General features: G+C 45.0%; 1 protein-coding gene across 3 annotated transcripts in view; it reads right to left on the bottom strand.

Annotated features, from left to right (window-relative positions):
• Positions 1–777: 777 nt before the first annotated feature.
• PLPPR2 (phospholipid phosphatase related 2) overlaps positions 778–23721 on the bottom strand; it is a 120266-nt gene continuing 97322 nt past the window's right edge. For 2 of the 3 annotated variants that reach the window (XM_078684178.1, XM_078684176.1), the window contains 2 exons: positions 5416–5543; positions 778–1123 (listed from right to left, as the gene is read on the bottom strand). In XM_078684178.1, the coding sequence (XP_078540304.1) occupies positions 1018–1123; positions 5416–5543 (234 nt within the window). In that variant the 3' untranslated portion in view covers positions 778–1017. Of the gene's footprint in view, positions 1124–5399; positions 5544–23721 lie in introns of all 3 variants that reach the window. The other variant, XM_078684177.1, reaches the window with a different exon arrangement.

Below are 23721 nucleotides of genomic sequence, written 5' to 3'. Positions count from 1 at the left end.
AAGTTGGCAGGGTATCCCCAGACGTGGGTCCCTTGCTCACTTTGCCACTGGATTAAAGCTAGCCTGGCTGATGAGGGGTGTTACCCTGAAATCGGTCCCAGGATGCTTGTTTCCGGTCTAGGGAAGACCTGGCTTGGCAGTTCGGCCTGGACTGTTCCCATGAGGGACAGGGTCAAGACTGATTTTCATATGGCTGGGTCTGAACTGGGGTGGCGAAGTGAGATAAAGAACAATGATTGATTCAACGCAGATCTGTGACTGGGGGTGAGTGCTCTGTTTGCTTTGTACTAAATGTAAAGGCAGCTTACATTGGTGCTGTCTGTCCAGCACCTGTTCTGTGCACACTGCTTCTATCTGTGTTGTGCCTATTCTGGCTGTTTTGGTAAGGAATTTACTGTTGCTGTCTGTGATGTATTTGTTCTCTGTGTGAGGGAACCATTCTTGTGCCTGTTTTGGGTAGACGAGTAAAGCTTTCGTTGCTGCATACTGTGCTGCTTTTGTTTTATTTCTGAGAGAAGCTTACACTTTTTATACTTGTATGTCCCTGTTCTGAGTGTGTGGAGGAGGCTTGCATTGCTGCTGCTTTTGTGCACCTGTTCTTGGTATGAGGGAAGCTTACACTATTAGTCCTACACCTGTTTTTTGTGTGAGGGAAACTTGCACTGATGCTCTTCTTGCTGTACTGATTGAATTTGACTGCATAAGCTGATGCCCTTTTCTTCCGCTGCCCCTCTCAGACAACAAAACTAGTCACATAAAAATAAGAAAAAACAAAAATTATTATTGAATTATTTTATTACAAGTATTGTTGGGCAACAATCCCAATCCCTCCCACCGTGACCGCACCCACACACCGTTACTGAGCATGCGCACAAAACGTGGCCTTATAAAACCACTCATAAACCGAAGCCAAACCAAGTGGAGGCCAGAAGTAAAAACACACACAGCCCATTCAACCGCATTGGCACTGGACGTGAGAAGCCGAGGAGGCGCTGGCTGTCCGTAGACCTCTGTTGCTTAGACTTCACTAATGACCGACCGTGAAGGGATGAGGACATCCGGGGTCGCAGGGAAGATGCACAAACCGGGGTCAGGTGACATTCGGGAACGCAGCTCTGTGATTCTGGAATGGAGAGGCATCAGGCCAGGAGAAGAAAGGGGGAAAGAAGAAACACTTTTAGATGTGTGTTTGTCATGTTAAATCCACCAGCAAGTTAAAATATCTCTAAACATGAGATCTCCTGTTCATGTTAGCATTCTGCAGTGCCCAATATTGGTCTTGAGTGCCATATCTGTGTCATATTTTGAGAATAATCATTAACTACCTTAATTATTCCCACTGAAAAATATTTATTGTGAACTATTTCATGTGGATACATACCCTGGACCTTGGGCACCACCACATCATTGTGGGCAGCATAATAAAATGTAGTCGGCAAAAAAAATCCTTTCCAAAAACATGGACTCCAAATTATAGACTACCATGATCTCCGCTTTAAGTAAATATCTCCCATCAAAATGTCTGACCTGTACCTAATCCCAATATCAAGCATTTGAACCAAATACGCAAAGACTTGAATTTAATATAGTTATTTAGCTCAGCCCAAAAATGGTTTGAAGTGAGTTTGACCGGGGCTAGGCATTAAATGCTGATCAAACATTTTGTAGAGAAGTGCTCGTACAAGGCTATGATTTTGACAGTCTACATTTGGAATCTATGAATTGGCAAATATATTTTCACATTGAACTGCAATTGTGTTCACCTTCTCTCTCTTTCTTAATAATGCAAGAAAGCATGTGTGTCCCATCCCTGCACCTAGTGGAGATAATATTTCTGCTCTGAGGTAGTTGGTGGGAGTCAGGTGATGCAACTATGGGCATGAGAGAGTGTTGATGACTAAGATTATAAGTTTGAAGCAGTTTTTAGAGCAATATATATGAACTTTAGCCCTTATTGCGAATGTCGGTCGGTCACATCGCTGTGGAATGCACATGGTGCGGTCGCAGACTTCTATTTTTCAATTGGAGCTTGTGCGGTGGGCCAAAACCGCCCGCAGCACAAGCTCCCATTGAAAAACTGAAGTTTTTAAACATGCTTTCACCATGTGGCAGGCACCTTAGAGTGCCTGCCACACGGTGCAGGATGTGAAGGAAACCACGATAGGTGCCTCCAGGGCCACATGTAGAGGGCCAGGGGGGAAGGGGGGCCCTGCTAGGTGCCCCCAAAGACATTTTTCAACAGCTGTTCCAAGTCAGAAAGGCCGACATGGAACTACTGTCAGAAAGTGCCATCCTAATCCCAACGGTGAAAACTCCATCCTTAAGGTATATGAGGTTTTTCCGACTGGTTGAGCCTGTCATAACCGAGTCGGATTCCCCAGCTGGTTTAAACTGCAACACCCATCCTTATAATATGGTGGTCGGACTTTAAACCTACAATATCAGTTGGATAGCCTCCCGCCGACGGTCGGAGGCTTTCCAACCAACATTTGAATTAGGCCTTTTGTGTTTTGTGAACCTGAAAAGTAATTTATGAATCTAATCCTGTTTGGAGGCCACAGGGCAGACAGGGGCTACTGCACCCCAACTGTGGAGGTTGAGGTGTTTACCACTTACGTCCTTGGGTCCATCCTAGTAGGCTCTGCAAACGAAACCAGGTAACCCCTTTCTGCATTTGACTCCCAGGCTAGGGAGGTCAAGAAGTCACAGGCTTCTCAGGGAAAAAGTGTGGGGGTCAGGGCTCTGAACTTAACTGTCAACAAACAGACACAATAACATATTGTCCAGGTTCTGGGCTTTGCATTATCAAGCACAGATCGAGGATTTAGTGCACAAGCTAGATTAGCATGCCGCCAGGCCCACATTAGAGCGAGGATGCTAATTTTACAGGCAACCAGGCACTCTGGAAGGGGTACATGCCCATGTATCCTGCAGCGGACATTCTCATCCCAACACCAGGATTCGCAGCAGGACCACTGCCACAACCCGTTCCTGGAGACCGCCACTGTGATGAGTTTATGGGCGCTGTGAAGCCAACTGCTCGGTGGTGGGTCTTACACAAGTGTGGCTCCATGGGAAGGCTGCACCTGATAATGTTCCCCAGTTCCTTGATCCCCGATCAAGAGCGTGACTTACACTCCCTGAGAAGAATACATGGATCCAATGGAACACATGGACTGTTCCATTACAGGTAGACTAGAAACACACGTACCGCGAGAGAGCGAGCCCTGCGTCATGCATCTTGACTCTGGAATCAAGCACACAAACACAAGCAAGTGTTCCCAGGTGTATTTCGCACATCACAGAGTGTAACATTTCTGTATTGTTTTATATCAGCACACAAGGCTTGCATATACAGTACAGTACAGGAGGATCTGAGATATGGAGTCACTGTGATTCCCCAAGATGATACAGAGAGCTAGTTCAGAAACAGGACCAGGACTCGTGCACAAGAACCATCTACCTACCGGATGATATAACAAATACACCAAACCGCTTCAGACTGTAAGACGACATCCACATGAACAGAGATGCAAGCTTCAAGTGCAGAGAAATACAGATGGAACTCCTGCCCTCCAGCCCCCTTTGCAACACACGCAAATGCCCCTTAAAATGCACGAACAACATCAATATTATTAAAATTGTCAGCAGATTAGAATCGGTTGGCCAATGGAAAAGGTTACTTACCAACCTGTAAAAATTGATTTTTTGCGTAAGATGATTTCAGTTTCACATATTTTGCATCATGCTGCCATCTAATGATTGAAATAGGAACTACATCGTGTTTACAGGAATTCGCACTGTAAAACCAGTATGCACGAACACTGCCTGGTCTAAAAATACCTAGGGCGTATTTACTGATCTTTCATGCAAATAGGGCAGCAAGCAAAGTTGTTGTGCTGCGTGAAAGGGAAACAGCAGAAATGCACCATATTTACAAAGATATGGAGCAATTCTGCTCTGTCCTTGCGCTGGCACACTGTGAGCTGCCTAGCACCAACACAGACCCCTTTGCACCGGAGTACAAGGGAGCCAGCGTTACAGGCAGAATCGTTTTTTGCAGGAAGGGACACAAAACAATACTTAGAACATTTTACTCTTTATATGTTTGCTGCAGAATGGAAAGAGCAAATGATGAGGAGAAATAAAGATATTTCTTTCTGTTACGCCTCACTTCGGGAAGGTGTAGCATTTGGGCGCATTCCTAGGTTTACTAGCATTAGTAGATCTGTAAATATGCAGATATCCATGGGTGGATGCATAGGAATACCCATGCATCCACATAAAGATTTTTGCACATTCCTGGATTTACTGAAGCTTGTAAACCGTGGAATGCCTCAAAATCCTGCATCTTCCCCAGTGAGAAGTAATAAGGAGAAATATCTTTATTTCTCCTTCTAATTTCCTTATTCCACATGCTTTGCAATCTGCCACACACATGAAAAAAACAAAATGTTTTACAAATTGTTTTTGTGCAGAAAGGTGTCCCATCCTGCATAAAAACAATCCTAACTGTAATGCAGGCCTCTTTGCACTAAGATGGAAGGGTACCTGCATTGGAACTGGGCAGCACACAGTGCGCCAGTGCAAGGAGAGAGCTGAAATGCTCCACATCCTTTCTGCTCTCTCCCTTACACGCAACGCAACACAGCGCAGCAACTTTCCTTGTTGCCAGGCATTGCATGAAAGGTTAGTAAAATATGCCCCCTGTGTCGAAAATTGTTTCATCGTGCAAACACCAAACCTCATAGTCTGAAACTTCTTGTAATCCAACAATCACATCCACGACAAAAAAAATGGAAAAAGATTACACCTGTTGCAACATTAATAAACATGCTAAACACCCACCTCGTAAGCCCCTGCCCTCCCAAAACTAGACTTAATCTGCTACAGAGAATGGTCATTGAAAATTGATTAACTTGGTCACAATGTACACTCTTCACAATTTGTAGTTCTTGCTTGTAGCCATCTGGCTGTAACGCCCAAGAGGGCTGCTGTCACCAAGTTGTATTCCGATAGTCATAAAACATGAGCTCTAAAAACAACTTATCAACTTTCCTAAAACTCAGTGGTGCTTTTTTATCAAATACTGTCTCCCCAGCTGCTTGTGTTTCTGTATCTCACAGAACTGAATGACCCTGGGAAGAATCAATGTCCCCAATTCTACATGTTATGTAAAAAATGTAATTTATATTTATATGTACACATCATTCTCTTTGCTCTCCATTTGTTTCAGCAGTCGTGGCCACAGATACATCACTGGAGCTAGTGGCAGTTCCAGGAGTCTGGTGCTCCCAGCTGCCGGTTCATCAGGTCATGCCTCACTTCTAAGATGGAAGCTACATTTGCCGAGTTACTATGCCTTGTCAAAAGTCGTGGACCCCCAGCCCACCCCTTACCTGAGCAACACTTAACTTTTCAAGTGGACTCTGGACACAGGGAAGGACCATCACAGGCACGCTGGCCAGCTTGTCAGGTGGTGGTGGCAGTGTCTTCTTTGTGGCAGGCTGCCTACTCTGGAAGTTGTTCACAACACAAGTAACCTGGGCAACGACATAGAAAGAAGGAGGTTGGTACAGCCTGGGTATAGATGTCAGCAGGCAGAGGGATAGAAGCTATTTTTACACATTTTTTATATATAAATGAAAAACTACACTTTTTCATCTGCGACCCTCCTAAAATATTAATTTTGTACAATGGAATTAAGACCGGGCTGTCATTTTGAGAAATTACCAGCATCACATTTTTAACGTCAAGCAGGGAAGCGGAGCACACAATAGGTCTCATACGGGGATGGACCTTTGATGAACGATAGACTAAAGGCCTCCCCCTCAAAGCCTCCCGTTGGGAGCTGGCGCCCTGTTGATTTTGGGGTAATTCCTCTAAGAAAGCAGCGGCAAGTATTAGTCTTATTCCTTAAAACTCTATAGTGTGATACATGTAAATTGCATGTCCACTTTGCACTCACGTCTTTGGGAGAAGTAACCTCTTCGTATCCCACGCTGATGAAAGCCCAGGACTGTAAATAGGTCAATAGCAGTGGCTGAAACATGTTGGTGTTTAGTTTAGGGTCATAGGGCCATAATATCCTCCCACCCTACTTTAGTAATTTTCTAACCTTCCCTCCCGCTCCACCAATAGAGGACACCTTAGCAGTGGGAGAGGAATTTTATCTTTAACGTTACGCCCCCATACACAATATCTTCTTAAATGCTCTATGAAAATATGGTTGAGCCCAGCCCGACCTTTCTGAGTTTGTGTGAGCCTAATGATGAAGCATGTCACTATTGGAGTGAGTGAGGGCTTTAATAAGAAATGGGTCTCTCTCCCTTCACACCCTTCAATTGGGGGGAAATATTAGGGCAGGGTTGTTTGACCTCACGAGGTGTCCTTCCTCAGGCAACACCCCCCACCTTCACTTTGTTTCCCTCTATCTCCCCCTTCATCCTTTTGTTAGGAACCATCCTGGTTCTAGAAGGGATACCTAATCATTATTACCAATTATTCATAGGGAGGATGTTGAAACTGAGGATCTCTAGTTGGCTGAGTCAGTTACCTTAGGCCAAATAGGGACCCTTGCTTCTAGTCAGGGGAAGGAGGGACACCCTCTTTGATAACCCCTGCTCACCGCCTGATAGCTTGACACGAGCAGCCAGGCTTATCTTAAAGGCAATGTATAAAGTATTTGCAACCACACTCCCGGTGACACAGTGATAACACCACAAATGGACACCACACTGATGTATGAAAATAGCGGTATCTTTATCAAGAAGAAAAATACGGTAAGACCAAATGATAAAAATCCAACATATGCATATTCGTAATATTTCACTTTGCTGGTTATTAGGCTAACAAACATTTGTAGGTTCTTGCGGTATTAAGGAGCAGTTCACGATGTTCAAATGCAGTCCTAGTGCAATGCTATGCAGTTCATAATGCAGTTCGTATCCTTAGACTAATGCAGTTCATAATGCAAGAATAATGCAACCATCAATGCAAGTAATCAGGCAGTTCGTAATGCAAGAATAATGCAATCCTCAATGCACGTAATCAGGCAGGTCATAATGCAAGAATAATGCAATCCTCGATGCACGTAATCAGGCAGTTCGTAATGTAAGAATAATTCAATCCTCGATGCACATAATAAGGCAGTTTGTAATGCGAGAATAATTAAATCCTCAATGCACATAATAAGGCAGTTTGTAATACAAGTATAATGCACTCTTAAGGCAAGTATAAAGCACTCCTTAATGCAAGTAATACGGCAGTTCGTAATCCGAGAATAATTCAATCCTCAATGCACATAAGGCAGTTCGTAATGCAAGTATAACGCATTCCTTAATTCAAGTAATACGGCAGTTTGTAACGTGAGAACAATTCAATCCTCAATGCAGATAATAAGGCAGTTCGTAATGCAAGTATAACACACTCCTTAATGCACGTAATCAGGCGGTTCGTAATGCAGGAATAATACAATCCCTAATGCAAGTAATAAGGCAGTTCGTAATGCAGGAATAATACCAGGCAATCGACGCGATTAGCACGGGCACCACTAGGCCCCAACCACAGACAATAGTCCTGAACTTCCGAGGGCGGCCCCAGTACTGCCGGGCAGGTCCGGGGCCGCTCGAGGACTCAGCACGTCTAACGCAATGCAGGGGGTGAGAGATGAGAGCACACCTGTACTCCTCCTGCGCGCCTCCCCTGGCCACACATGCTTGCGTCTCCTGACCGGAGTCCAAGACTTACCTGGGGGATGCGCTACCTCGCTCTCTCTCGCCCCCCGCTCGTCGGACGTCCTGCTGGGCTTTCCCGATGACGACGCAGCTCCGATGCAAGGCGACGCTGTAGCCGTCCAGGTTACGGCGCTGCCTTCTCCGTTGCAGATGACTTTGGGCAGATTCCTCTTGCGAACAATGATCACGATTACCTCACGACTTCCTTAGCTTTACGAAATCCTTCAGCATGTAGCGGCTTGGGCCGGCGGCGGTGATCCTGATCCGCAGCCTCCGTTACGATGAAGGTTCGGGCCACAAACAACTTCACAGCAGAGTGGACGATGATTCACGCTGTGGGGGCACTGCAGTCGTGGGGCACTTTCCAACCAGCACCACGGACCCCACGCAGTCTCAGGCTGCACATGCACATGCACAAAGCGTCGCTGAGACTCAGTTGGGTTTCGGGCCACACAGTCCCGGGGCAATGCTTACGACGGTCTTAGGCTGCAAAAAGCACATGCACACAGCGCAGCTGAGACACACTTGCAAACTTTGATGTTCCTGAGTTTCCACAACAGGGAGCCAGCTCTCCATGGGCCCTTGGGGACAAGTTACTTTGGGACACGCAGGGGAACACAGCACACTGCAAAGTCCCTTAGCCTCTCCTTAGTTAAATCTGCAAACGGTAGGCCAGCCCCAGAACACACAGCAAGGGTCATTCCTTCTCTTCAGCTGTTCTTCCTTGGCAGAGGTTTCTCTTGACCACAAAGTAGTTTCAATCCTTTTCAGTCTTGATCAGTCCAGCATTCAGGGGTTTTAGCTCTCATAGTTATACCCTTAAATGTCTTTGAAATCTATGTGTTCAGGCGGCACTGACCCCTGTCCAAACCCATTCTGGGTGTCTCCCTGCCAGTGACACCTTCTTCCTTTGATTAGTGGAGGTCTGGTTCCTCAGTCACTCAGCAGGAGGTGGAGCCATTCTTTTATGGCAGCAGCCCAGGCCTCTTTACCTCCAGGGGCTACTCCTCCCCCTACACTCCAGATGCAGGTCAGTCTGTTGCTGTCTCCTACTCCTCCCCTGGGTCAAGACATTTCCCAGACCCTATCACATTAAAATCCAGACAGTCAATCCACAACCAGACAAAGACACCGAGAATTGTTAGAACAAAGAAACCAGCCACTTCTAAAAGTGTGGTTTATAAACACACAATGCAAAAACCACCTTCACAAAAAGATGTATTATTAAATTGTGAGTTCAGGCACACTAAACTTCACCTCTGCATCTTAAGCCTATGGGAAGATAGGCTGGAAACATATTACACAGCCTTCCCCATTCTGTCCTATGGGCAAGATGACCTTGCAACAGTGAAAAACGAAATGGAGAGTATTTCACTGTTAGGACATGGTACACACCTCAGTACATGTCCTACCTTTCACAGGCACTGCACCCTGCCCAGGGGGTACCTTGGACCTACCATAGGGGTGTCAGGTGTGCATGACAAGGGAAGGGTAAGCCCCGGCAAGTGGGTGCACTTGTCAGGACAACATGGCAGTTAGCAAACTGCGCACAGGCACTGCAGTGGCAGGCCTGAGTTCTCTCTTTAGGGCTACTTGTGTGGGTGGCACAATTAGTGCTGCAGGCCCACAAGTACCATTTGCATTACCAGCCCTGGCACAAATAGTGCACTTTACTAGGGACTTTACTAGTAAGGCAAACATACCGATTATAGACAACCAATTACCATAACACTTTATACAGGGAGCATTTGAACTTTGACACTGATCAACAGTGGCAAAGTGCCCAAAGCATCTAAGTCGGCAACATAAGATCAGAAAAAGGTCTAGGAGGAAGGCAAAAAGTTCAAGGAACTTTTGCCACAAAGCGCCAAGTCCAAAGGAGGACGTATCCTTTACTACCTTCGCAGTGAGGACCTCTCTTCCCTCTCAAGGCCCTACCAGGGCCCTAAACTTTGTGAAGCAGACTACATGTAAACACAGACTGTAAAAAGCTCTTTGCTGTTACACAGATCTTCCTTGCATAAATGAACATAGCCTTTTGACATGTATTTAATGACTTAATCCAGCCAAACTAATTTGCCACATATATTGGTACTGGGTTAAACTACTATTCCACATACCTGGAACAAGTGAGTACTTGTGAGATAAGACAGAGGCATATTTTTTTGTAGGGAGATATTTATTATTTATACACTGTTGCGATTTTGGCAGGCTGTCTGCTGGATTCTGTTTTTGTCAAATGTTTTTACATTCTAACTCCTTGAAAAGACTGAAATATTTACAAGAGGAAAGAAAATGGAGAGTAAGTGAAAAATCAAGAACCAGGGAGACACACAGAGAAGAAATGTGTTACTTACCTGTAACTGCAGTTATCCAGTATTGGTATCTTTCATAGATTCACATGCCTGAATCATTCCCCGTCGTCGGGATGGGAGTCCCCGGTACATAAATAAAGTAATGTCCCATTAGACATATAGAGTAATAGGCCAAAGGCCCCACATTAGTAACATATCCATGTCCTTTTGTAAAAAGGACCAAACTCTAGAGAAGAGCCAATTAGCTATCACCTCCCTCTAGAACCCTCCTGGAAGGAGCTCCAGTCCCTCAGATTTTCGTAAGCACCGTGCCAAGTAGGCGTATTACTGAGAACATTGGATGAGCCCTCCCAGGGGAGGTGGGAAGGTTGCATGTGGATCTATAAAAGATACCAATACTGGATAACTGCAGTTACAGGTAAGTAACGCATTTCTTATCTAGTATTAGGGTATCTTTCATAGATTCACATGCCTGAATCAGAGTAGTAAGCAATGATAAGCACATTTCGGATGGTACAGCATATACAAATTCACCAGATAATAAAATATCAAAGTGACACATAGAAAGTATCAAATTGTAATCAAAGATACCATTAAGAAATACAATAGAGAAATGTGCGTATACAAGAAAGGATGGTGGGATGGAAAGAAGGCTCACCTCTATCGAAATAGATGATGAAGTACTGCTTGCCCTACTGCAGCATCCTTCATGAGTTCTGTATCCAAGCAGTAATGCTTGGTGAATGTGTGCAGCGTCTTCCAAGTTGCCGCTCTGCAAATGTCTATGATAGGCACACCAGCGAAGAGCACCATGGATGTAGACATCGCTCTAGTGGAATGGGCCCAGACTTTAGAATGAAGGGGTTGCCCCACTTGCTGGTGACAGAATGTAATAGCTGAAGAGATCCAGCGAGAGATACTTTGATTAGTGAGTGGAAGACCTTTTCTAGGTCGACTAAGCCACAAAGAGTTGGTTGGATTTGCGGAAGGTCCTTGTCTTCTCAATATAAAACTTTAGGCAGCATTTAAGATCCAGAGAATGCAGAGTTCTCTCGGCCCTAGTGCGAGAATTTGGAAAGAAAGAACGTAACACTACAGGCTGGTTGAGATGGAAGTTCGACGGGACCTTCGGCACAAACTTTGGGTTTGTTCGTAATATCACCCTGTCTTGCTTGAATTGAAGGAAAGGGTCTTGAATTGAAAAAGCCTGGAGCTCACTTACTCATCTCATTGAGGTAAGGGCGAGAAGAAGCGCCATTTTCCAAGAGAGATACTTAAGATCAGCTCTGTGTATCAGCTCAAAGGGATGTTTCAGAACTGTGTTGAGTTGCCAAGTGGGAGGTAAAGTCTTCACAGGAGGAAAAGTCCTGAACAGGCCTTTCAGAAACTGCTTGATCAACCTGTTAGACTATAGAGAAGGGCCAGCAGAAGATCTTCTGTAACGGGATATTGCTGCCAAGTGAACCCTGATGAAAGCGTGAGCAAGACCTGAGTTCGCCAAATGGAGAAGGTAAGGCAATATTTGTATTGGAGAAGAAGAAAAAGGGTGTATTTTCTGTGACTTGCACCAAATGCAGAACCTTTTCCACTTTAAAGAGTATGTCTTGTTAGTACTGTCCGCTCGAGCCCAAGCCAGAAAAGCTCTACAATCCGGCGTAATGTCTAGATTCTGAAATTCCTTGAACTCAGAAGCCAAGCGAATAACCTGAGAGATGCCGGATCCCGATGCTGGACTTGCTGGTGGTTCATTGTGAGGAGAGAAGGAAACGGTTTCAACCGGATTGGTGGTTCCAGGGAGAGAAGGTGAAGCTCTGTGAACCAATGCTGTCGTGGCCAAGCTGGGGCTATCAGAATGAGTGTGCAAGGCTCCGCTTTCAATTTCCTGAGAACTCTGGGAATCATTGGAAACGGTGGAAAAGCGTATGCAAAGACGTTGTGATCGAAAATGCATTCCCTCGAGATCCCTTCTGGGGATGCCAGCTTGTGAAGTGTTGGCATTTGGTGTACTGCCTTGTAGCGAATAGATCTATGAGAGGAGTGCCCCATTGTGAGAATATGTTGTTGAGAGTCCACTAATCCAATTCCCACTCGTGACACGTTTCCTGTTGCCTGCTCAGAGAATCGACCAGAACGTTGTCCGTTCCTGGGACGTACTCTGCTCGAAGGGAAATATTGAGAAGGATCAACCAGTTCCAGATTTTTTGCGACTCGTGAGAGAGTGTTAGCGAGCGAGTCCCTCCCTGTTTGTTTAGATAGTGCATCGTCGTGGTATTGTCCGTACGCACAAGCACTAGAGAATTCCAGATTCTTGGTAGGAAAGCTTGGAGGGCGAGGAAGACCGCTCGCAGTTCGAGGAGATTTATATGACATTTTCTCTCGAAGGGGGACCACTTCCCACTTATCTGCAGTTCTTGGCGGAAAGCTCCCCAACCTTCCAGTGACGCATCTGGTGTGATGATATGCGACGAAGCTGGGAGCAAGAAAGGCAAGCCTTGAGAAAGGTTCTGAGGGCAAATCCACCACCTCAGAGCCTTGACCATTTGAGGGGTCATTCGTATGACATTGTCGAATGAACCTGTGCATTGGACCCAGTGAGCTGAGAGCGCCATCGGAAGAGGGCGCATGCGGAGACGACAGTTGGAACCAGTAGAATGCATGATGACATCATCCCGAGCAGGGACTTGAAAAGGCAAACTGTTAAAGACCTCTTGGAACTTATGAGAATAGCCAATGAAAGAAGTCTGATCCTTTCTTTCTTTTGATGGAAACACCTTCCTCTGGGTCGTGTCGAGAGTAGCGCCTAGGAAATGTATACGCTGGGAAGGCAGGAGGACAGACTTGTCCCGATTGAGTGTGAGTCCCAATCGATCGAAAAGCTGTAGACAAGCGTTAGAAGACCTGGATGCGCCTTCTATCGTCCAGATATGGAAAAACCTGATGGTGTTGTTGCCTGAGATATGCAGCCCCTGGAGATAGGCATTTTGTAAAAATGTGTGGTGCAGATTTGAGCCCGAACGGTAGGACACGGAACTGGAAGTGTCTGCCCGCTACTGCAAACCTCAAGAACTTCTTGTGATTCCGGTAAATAGGGATGTGAAAATAAGCATCCTTAAGATCCAGAGACACCATGTAGTCCTCCGCATTGAGAAGTTGTAGAACTTACTGAATTGTCACCATACGAAACGACTGCTTTTTCAAGAATTTGTTGAGGGATCTTAGGTCTAAAATTGGTCTCCATTTTTTCTCCTTTTTCTGCATCAGGAAAAAACAGGAGTAAAATCCTTTCCCCCGTTGAGAAAGAGGAACACTTTCTATAGCTCCCTTCGGGAGCATAAGTGAAATCTCCTGGAGTATAATACGTAGATTTTTGTGAAGCATAGGTCGGGTAGGGGTTCGGGGAGGAATTTGAGTAAACTCCAGTGAATGACCGAATTGAATCAATTGCAGAACCCAACGGTCCATTGTAATTTGTTTCCAATTTTTCAGGAAATGGGAAATTCTTTCTCCAACTGTTGAGGGTGGAGATTAAATGGAGACTGGTTGAAGCGAAAGGTCATTGTCGCCGAGCAGCGCCTTTCTGTTGTACCTTGCCACGAAAGGAGGATTTAGTATAGGACGATTGCTGCTGCTGAAGCTGTTGGTACTGTAGCCGATATTGTTGACCAGAAGAGTAGTACGACCGAATTTGGTAATCACCTCTAGAAGAGGACTGCCCTCTTCCTCTTGAGCCACGAAAGGATGGATTTTTGAATTGTAGGGTACCCAAAGCCCTGGCCGGGTCGGTATCCTTTTTTATACCTTGGAGAGCTTCATCAATATGTGGCCCGAAAAGAAGCTGGCCATCATAGGGCATATCCAAAATTTTCGATTGTATTTCAGGTCGAATTGAAGTTGCTTTCAACCAACCCTGGCATCGTAACACTGCTGAGCCAGCCAGTTAGCGAAACCCAGTAGATGCGATATCCATCGCGCGATCTATTATTTCCGTTGCCGAGCGTTCACCTTCAAGCAAGATCTTTTTGCTTCTTCTTTTGATTCTTCTGGCAAGGCTGCCAGATACGGAGCTATCTGCCCATAACTGCCTGTTATAACGTCCTAACAGTGCCAAGGCATTGGACGCCCTAACTGTTAACGCGGACATTGAAGAAAAACGCTTTCCGATGTTATCAAGTTTTCGGCCTTCCTTATCCGGAGGAGCGGTTAGCGGGGCAGAAGGATTTTTTGATTTTCTTTGAGTGGCCTGCCTTAAGACGTCTGGTTTGGGATGTCCTATCAAGCAAGCTGGATCAGTATCAGGCGCTCTGTATTTCTTATCCAGACGAGGCAATACTGGGGGCACTGAGGAAGGGTTATGCATAATCTTCACACCCTGACCCCATATGTATTCTATCATGGGTATAGAACTGACCGATTTCTTGAAAGGCTCCTTAAAATCATACAAGAAACAATCTTGTTGGTGTGAAGTCATGGGTATTTGAAAACGTTGCGCCGCTCTTTCATCTATGTTATGAAATCCCCCGATGTCTTCAGGTGGTGAGTCAGTCTGCGCAGGCACCGGAGAAGCAGGACAGGGAATGACATAGTAGTCCCAATCATCATGGGTAGACTGGGAATCATGAAGTCCCCCTCTTCATGTGATCTTCCTCCTCATCATCAGTAGAGGGAGGAGGCAGTGAAACGACAGGCTCCGGCTGTAAATTCAATGGTGGAGGCCGTGGTCTTGGTGGTGGAGACACCTTTGGGGGTTGAGACTTAGGAGATGTAGGAAACCTCTGTTTATAGTCTGTAATGAGGAACTGTAGGTCTGAAACCAAGGATGCTGGTAGGCAAACCATAGGAGGAGGAGGCGGCTGGTATTCTTCCCGATAAGCTGTCTGATCCTCCTGATCCTGGTCCTCCTCATCTGAACTATCTTGGTACTTTACATGAAGGCATGCTGGAGGCAGTGGTTTGACCCTACTTGGAGAAGTCAGGGCCGGCGTCAACGTACGCTTCGTGATTTTCAGATGTACGTATGTACTTTTTAAATTGGAATCAGTCGTCGTCGACGAGCCAATCGACGGTAAGACGTCGACAGGTTTCATTGCCGATGGAGGTACCTTCGACGGAGCCGTCGCCGACACCGCTGTCGTCGATGATGGAGATTTCGTCGACGATGGAGTAGACGTCAACGGAACAGTCTTCGTGGTCGAGCACGTCGACGATGTCTTCTTTATCTTTATTGCCGACGACACAGACCTACCGGCCGTTGACGATGGAGTCGTCGTTGTCGACGTGGATAATGAAGAAGCCGCAACAGACGTGGAGACAGTCGTCGTCGACGAAGTCACACATAAGGCCATAGACGCAGATCTTCTCGTCGCTGAAGCCACCGTCGACGATGTCGACGGAGTGGAAGAAGGCTTCTTAAAGGTGTGAACATCTTCCTGAGAGGACACCTTCGATGGTAGAGCCTTAGAATGTACCTCTGAAGACTTTTTATGTGTCTTCTTTTGAGGAGGCTGCGATGAAAGGCCTGGAGAAGCTACCCTTGGTCTTTTCTGAGAGGATTTGGAGGATGTGGAAGAACCCTCACTCTCCTCAGAAGACTCCAGTTGGTCTTTATCTTTAAGCCTCAGCAGCCAAATTAAGAGGCGTTCCTCCCGATCTTTGAGGGTCTTAGTGGAAAAGGTACGGCATACCTTGCAGTCCTTTGAAGAATGGTCTGGGTAAAGGCAGTAGAGACAATCTTTATGCTGATTATCCACATGAAGTCTCTTTTTACCACAGGAACCACAGGGCCTAAAAAGGCCTTTCTTAGGTGTCTCAGCCATGAAGATCCAAAGAACTTCAATCAGAAGATGTAAATATGAAAAAAGAAAACACTGGAAATCCAGAAGAGAAGTAAACTGAGCAGAGCTCAGAGGAGACTCCCTTAGCACATTGTGCAGTAGAAAATCTGAGGGACTTGAGCTCCTTCCAGAAGGGTTTTAGAAGGAGGTGATAGCTGATTGGCTCTTCTCTAGAGTTTGGTCCTTTTTAGAAAAGGACATGGATATGTTACTATTGTGGGGTCTTTGGCCTATTACTCTATATGTCTAATGGGACATTATTTTATTTATGTACCGGGGACTCCCATCCCGATGATGGGGAATAATTCAGGCATGTGAATCTGGAGGAGAGAGAAAAAATAAAGCTTTTAGAAGATATAGAAAGATGATGAAGACACAAAACTGGAGATGGCAGCAATCATGGCCCGCAGAGCAGGTAGAGAAGATAATCATATAATCAATATAGATATACATGAAGGAATGAGAAAAGAGAAAGGTGACTGATAACCGCGCATTAAAGCCCTAGACTCTGAGTTATAGGCTTGAGTAGCAAACAAGTGCCTTTAAAATGGGAGAGGGCCCTTAACAACTGGTGAAGCCTGAGGCAAAAGGGATAGAATACTATAAGAATATTCCTCTCACTGAAGGTATAATATTCTAAAATCATGGTCCTTAATCTTTTGGTTTCTAGGGACCCTCAGTTAACCATTATTTGAACCAGAGGACCCCCCACTGAGTCATTACGGGAAGCCAGGGATCTGACCTAAGCATTTTTGAATATTTGAACTGCAAAACAATGTACAAAAAATACAGAAACAAACATTCATCAAAAAAGACACACATTATGAAATATTTTATTTAATTCTCACACATATTTAAAAAAATCGAATTTTAATTTTAATGGGAAGGTTGTAGCTTTTCTAAATTCAATTGATCCCACTCATCCTCCGTACTATATTTTGTTTTTGCACTTGCACTGCTACAACGAATCAACCTGGGATACTAACTTAATTTTCAACCTCCAATTTCAAATTCCTTCACATTTACAGAACGTTTTAAAATATTCGATTTTACATTTTGCTTCTTAATTTATACACACTTTATAAATCTGTTAATATTATTTAATTATCTTAAATATTGCGGTCCCTGAGTAGGCTTCACGGTCCACCAGGGAATAAACAGAAAAAGAAGTGTTGGAATGTTGGAGATAGAAGGCCTATATAAGCCATTCTTGCCCTGAGCCACTCCATTGTCTTAAATGCCGTTGTCAGCACTTCAGTGCTTTAATGAGTGTTTATATTCTTTCTTTACTTTCGCTCAACCATCTCACACACCCTGAGGCTATTATGGCCTTCCTTTCACCTGACAAACTCAGATCATCTCATGTAACACCCAATGGTAGCAGATTTGTGCAGGGCACGCTGAGTGGAAGGGTATGCAAGAACTGTAATGAGAAAGAAGAAAGATTTTTAGGATGATAATTATCAGGCCTGTTAAATTGTGGGAACTTTTTCAGGAGCATCAAGGCAGTCAGTGGTTATTGTGTTCTGACTACAGCGAGTGCCTTTTACCATTGATGTTGTGAGGCTTTACCTTCCTATTAGCCACATAACTCATGCTAAGTACACCCATTACCATTTATCCCTCAGGGTATTGAAGCTTAGTACTGCAGGCTTCCTCAGGCATGTGGTGTGAGATAGAGACTCAGAACTCAATGAGACATGTTATGTCAGTCATTTATTGCCCAGCCAGTGCTTTAACTTAGAAGAGCACTTAGCTTCTAACACACAACACAGTACTGTCCGTACATTTCAGAAGGCACAAATATAGTATACAGTTAGTGATATAATCATTACCATTAGTGTAGAGCTGTCTGTAATGGCGGAGACTGAGCACCTCTGTATGGTACAGGAACCCCACCATGAAAAGAATGGCGGAAAATGAAGGAAGGGGTCCCAAACAGGGACCCCACGCGATTTCACCTGGGGGGTAGTGCATGGGGGCACATGTTGTGTCACCCTCTGCATGCACTGTCATGCGTGAACCATGTGCCATGCACTACATGGTACATGGCACACAGAGCACGGATGTGCAAAAGGCGCTGCACCATGGCGTCATCTGCTGTGGCCCTCCTCAATGGCCAAGCCATGCGTCGTGGTGGGACTGCTGGCATGGCAGTCCACTCAGAATAGGGCAGTCTGAACACCGCAACCTTTGCAGTGTTCTTACGACCACGGCATCGGTGCATGGACCGCCGAAGTCGTAAACAGGCCAAGTGTGGATAATGCTCTGGTGAACATTCTTGGTTCCCTGACTATCCCTCCCAAGTGATAATGCTTAGTTACACCGTGAAATGTCCATCATTAATGTTCTACTGACAATGTCTTTAGCTTGCACTGTACTTTTTGTGTTTTCTCAGTCCTAAGTAGACTGCACCTGCTCTTGCAAGCCGGGGGCAGAGGTTGTGCTGCTCCTGGTGGTGTTTCATCTACACCCCTCACAAAGAGGGACCTCACTAACTCTGCACCAGCAAAGCCAACACTGCTGCTGTCTCTGGTGCGCACAGACAGGCCCTTGTGGAGTGGCGTAGGCACTGGTTAAATAGCTCCTTTGCTCCATTTGTGGTCAGGGTTAATCTTCACTGGAGGATCATCCTCAGGCACAAACACAAACCTGTACCCCAAACCCCGCAAATAGCCAGCTTCAGGTCACAGCGATTGTCCAAGTGGAGGTTGATATAACAGATGATTGCTTTGAGTGATCTAAGTTTAGTGCTAAGCCTCCCATAATGATTTAGTGTCTTCTGCTAAGCCTGTCAAATGCAGCAGACCATTACAGCCATGAAGTCTTCTTTGCGTTTTTTGTGTGTGCCCAACTATTACAGGCACTTCTGTTTCGGGGCATGCTACATGGGTATCTGGGTTTTTAAGCCTCATCCCTGATGTCTGGTAGAACAGTTCTTTTCTGAGCTGCAGCAAGTTGCTTCTGTTCTTCCTCCCTTGGCTACTCCCACTTCTCCCTTTCAAGGTAGCCTCTCCTTCCTTCAATGGTAACTCAACACCCACCTCAAGAGCCAGTCAGGTCCTTTCCTCAAAGAAGACCAAAGACAGCTTTTGCAGAACTTCCAGGTTTCTGTTCCTCAACCTGGTAAAGGAGAGTTGCCAGTCAGCAATCAGAACAGTGGAGTAGAGAAGAGTTTCTCTGTGTCCACTGGTTGTCAAGAATCTTTGCACCCTGGCTGGTGGTTTCTACCCCATACCTTTACCAAGTTTGCAGACAGAGTTTGAGTATGCCATAGGTCCAGCTCTGGGTCCAGCTTTTGTCAATTCCTGCTGTTTGCATATTAGCCGAAACCTGGTCCAGCCATAGTCTTTGTCTCGCCGTGTAAGCAGGAATTGGGGTGAGGTTGGTAGCTCCTTTTCAATGGATATCCAAAGCAAGCGCACGAAAGAAGAGAGAGTTTCCCACTTAACTACATCTCAACCTGTTGGGGATAGCATTTTCAGGGAACAAGGGAGCAGGAAAGAGGAGGGATTTCTATACTTCAGAAGGGCCATCTGCCATCTTAGAGGTGAGTCTGATACAAAGAACTAGAGGAATGCTTTAGGGAATTCCTGCAATTCATAGTGGCTGTCTGGGCTCTCTCCAACCACCACAGACTCACACAAGTGTGGAAACACACAGGGAGCTGCACATATTTCCATGACAAGGCTGGTGAAATTTGTCGTCACTGTCAACAGGTTCCTTTGAGCCCCTTTGGAATTCAACATTGTAATGGTAATGTGTGCCTCTCCTTGATATGAGTGTAGATGTTTGGTTCATCCCACACAGTCCATGTATTCTATGTCCAACCTATTGCTACCAGTGCAAATTCACTATAACGCGCATGCCCCCAAGTATGCTAGCACCGCGAACTGAATAGATAATTTCATCCAGTCCTGAAAAATGTGGGAAATGAGTTTGGCTGGATTTAGGAATTAAATACAGGCCGAAATGTTTGTATACAGTTATTTAAGTACGGTTGATATTTTGGCAGCCTAGATTTTTGGAAATCAATAAGGGACAGTTGTGTGTTGTTATTATGGGACCTGCAAGCACTGGTGTAGTTTATGAGTTAGAATGCATAGGTTTGCTTTGGAATGCGCCTGTTTCTTGCAATCAGGTGCCAAATTCAGGGACTAAAGAATATGCACCTTAACTAAAATGCTTGATCGTCTACTATAGGCGAATCAGTGTGTAGGAATTTGGATGGATGGATGACAGAAGGGATGGAAGGATGATGGATTGATGGCAGGGTGAATGGATGGATGGATGGCAGAGTGGATTGATAGATTGGTGAATGGCAGAGTGGATGGATTGATGAAATGAGAAAAGATTGACTGATGCATGAAAAAATGCAAAGATGTGAGAATGTAAAGATGAAATAATGGATATCAATGGGTGGACGGGAAGGTGAATGGATAGATGCCTCGATAGAAGACACATGGGAGCTCTTTTGGGGAGTGGTTGGTTCACTTGCTTTGTGCCATAAGAGCTTTTATTCTATTTTAATATGGGCGGTACTTTGATTTTTCTGGCTACCTTGTGTGTGGCGAACTTTCAAACACTGTGCTTCCAGCCCCCTGGACTGGGTTGACACCAGAGTAAATTACCAGTGGCTGAAATTAACTCAAGTATTCCATCCATCACTTTTTTGTACTCTTTAGTTTGATATTTTAACCAGAGTAGGGATGGACATGTGCGCCATTTTAGACAATCTGGAAAGAGGCAAGGAACAAATTAGAGATAAGAATAAAACAATGATCAATTTTAATAAAATACTTAAGTGATATAAACAGCTAGGGAAAGATTTAGGTTAATAATACAGCTTGACAATGGTGGGTGCATGCCAATTATAACTTGGGCGCCTTGTTTTGTGGTATGCATGGTTTTTCATCGAACCTATTATTTTCCTTCGGTATTTTGATACACACCATCGGTATTTAGACTTTTTTTGTTCTGTTATTAAAAAAAGGGGTCTGGTTACAGTATATTTCTGTGCGTCTAATAGATGAATGGTCACTCACACTCGGATGCCCATTAATGTGTCTTGCTATAATGGTCCGTATATAATCATACCTTATCTGAACCTTTAGCTGTGTAGTACCAGCAAATGTCCCCATCTATTGTTAGTTAGGCTTTGTCAGGAAATTTCATCTTCTTTTATCAACTTGCCATTCTGTCAGACTGGGCTGCCAGCCATCATTAGTAGCATGGCAAGTGGCTCCAAAGGAGATCCAATTTGCATTTTTTTCCATTATTAAAGAGAAATGCAGACAGTAAAACAGATTGATTTACTGGTAAAAATGAAAACATTGGGCCCTTAATAATAAGAGACAGGAAAGTGCTCTTTGAATGGTTTGGATTTACAATATCGACCTGACCACAATGTCAATTGCAAGATATTGACTAACACTGTATCGCCAAGGTACTTTTGTATTTGACATAAAACCCTGTGAATATTGCTTACGAACTGGTCCTGGCAATTGTCTTCCGCAGAGGGGCAGTGATGAGACCTATGAGTGGGTTTTGGCCACACCAGCATTGAGTGAATTTCAGACTCTGCTTTGGGCTGGCTGTCCTTTGGCTATGCGAAGACAAGAAGGGGTGGTCCTTCCTAGCAAAGCATCAGACAGAGAGAGCAATTAAAATGAAGATGATCAGATTTCCACTGCATCTTTGGGCAGTATTCTATATTCATTTTCGGGTTTGTGCAAAGAGTTTAAAAATATGCTTTTTACAGCCTCTTCCTAGCACCGTGGTGAACAGAGACAGCTGGCTTCCTGTTCAGATGTCGAAAGTCCCGTGCACCTCTGCCTCCATTTCTGCATGCCAACAACAATCATGTGTGTGTGCTGCAAGCTTTTTGTGGAGCGGCGTGATATCCAGAGCTGTGCTTTGGGTACAAAGGAGACACCATGTGCAACTTTCATATCGAGTGTGACAACCGTCAGCTCACGGAGTCACCAGCCTGTAGAGGACTGACGGGCAATTTAAAAGGGAATGGCGGAGCGTGGTGTTAAGCACAAAATGTATCCCCAAGTTCCACCATTCAGAAGATGCAGGAATGAGCCGTATTTACAAAGATACAGCACATCCCAGCGTTTTACTAGCGGTGGCGCTAAATTAAGCTGCCTAGTGCCAAAGCAAGCACCCTTGCACCATAGTGCAAGGGTACCTGCATTGAGGGAATGATTGTTTATGTGCAGGAAGGCGTTCCTGCATTTCTCCTCTTTTCGCCATGTTAAGACCAGGTTTTCCCTGGTCTTAGTTTTGACGCTGCTCTTGACTCTGAGCAATGCTGAACCAAAATATGTTAAGAAATGTTAAACATGTAAAATGATTGCTGCATACCACGTGTTCTCTTTCATTTTTATGCTCCAGTTTGTAACTGAAACCTAAAGATAAATACATGTTCTGTACTAAATGTATGATGCAAACTTTAAATAAAAAGAGTTACATTTTTTATTTTTATTTTGGTGTTGCCCCCTATTACAACCCCCTTGTAATTAGGGGCCAGTGCCAAAATCAATAGGTGTTGTGGTGAAACATCCATGAGGGATATGGATGGATGGATATGGATGTTGCATGTTTATATCTCATATTTTTGTGTGGCAGATGTGTGTGGAGAGTTTGTAGCAGAAGTGGCTCACAAGGATTATCCTACGTGACAGTGGTACCTACTATCAATGGAGGGGGAAGAGCCCAATCAGCAATATGAATTGCCGGACTCCTCCAGGAAAGCAGAGAGATCCAGAGGTTTTAAGTTTTCAGTGGATAGGAGGGAAGACAGAGAGCCTCTTTGAAAATTTGAGTATCTCCATTCTACCTTCCTGCCCTGTTGTTGCACAGCAAGGGCTACCGTCCACAGGTTAACAGGTAGATAGGTGAGACAGCCTCCTTCTCTTTGGTAATCTTTTTCTGAGTCTCTTCTGTCAGAAAACTCACTACTGCACTCCCACCTTCCTGCAAACAACTTACAACAAAGACCATGGATGGGCACATCTGAATGGAATAAGCCAAATGGCTGCCCAAATACAGTATCAGAGCTGACTGTTGGGATATAAAACTACAGACTGAAATGTTGGTATAAAAATAACATAGGAATTCCCAGCTGTGTACCAAGATTTTTCTTTCTCTTCCAAGAATCCAGTCTACACACCTCAGGTGACCAAGAAACACTCTGTGCAGCAGGGTTGGGGAAACTCCTACCAACTTCCCTCGGCATGAAACCTGGGGACTTTGATAAGACTGCCAGGAAGGCATACCTGGGCCCGTCTGCGAGGGAGAGAGCTCACCAACTGATCAGTGGAGGCACTAGAGGTGCATTTAAATGAGAGAGACCTTGTTCAGAAGGTGAGGGGCTGTGAAGGAGCTGAGGCAGGATGAATCAAAACCGTCCACTGTAACACAAGAGTAACACCACTCTATGATAGGTGACTGCCTGGTGGCCCTGATATGTCACCACTGTATGGACTGAATCATATACCTTAAAATTGGAAGGTGTTGTGGAATCTGATTCTGCATCAGTTTTACTACAGAAATCGAGTATCAAGAAGTATGTTGCTTGAAAGCCGTCACCACAATCCGTGGTGTCCGTCGAAAAGATCCTGGAATGACTAAGAGTGGGTATCTTGCTTTTTGGGGGAAGATCTCAGTAGCTTCTAGATACTCCGTGCTTGCCCGCCCACAAGGACTCTCCTCCTCCTGACACCGTGCTTGCCTGCCCACAGGTTCCACATCACTGTATCACAGCGTTTCCCACAGCGAGAGGGGATTTCGGAACTCGGAGCCTAAACCTAGGACCCGGAAGCCCTCTGA

This window comes from Lissotriton helveticus, chromosome 1_1, assembly GCF_964261635.1.
Source record: "Lissotriton helveticus chromosome 1_1, aLisHel1.1, whole genome shotgun sequence".
NCBI classification, from domain to species: domain Eukaryota; kingdom Metazoa; phylum Chordata; class Amphibia; order Caudata; family Salamandridae; genus Lissotriton; species Lissotriton helveticus.
This window is presented reverse-complemented; position numbering and strand designations above follow the sequence as displayed.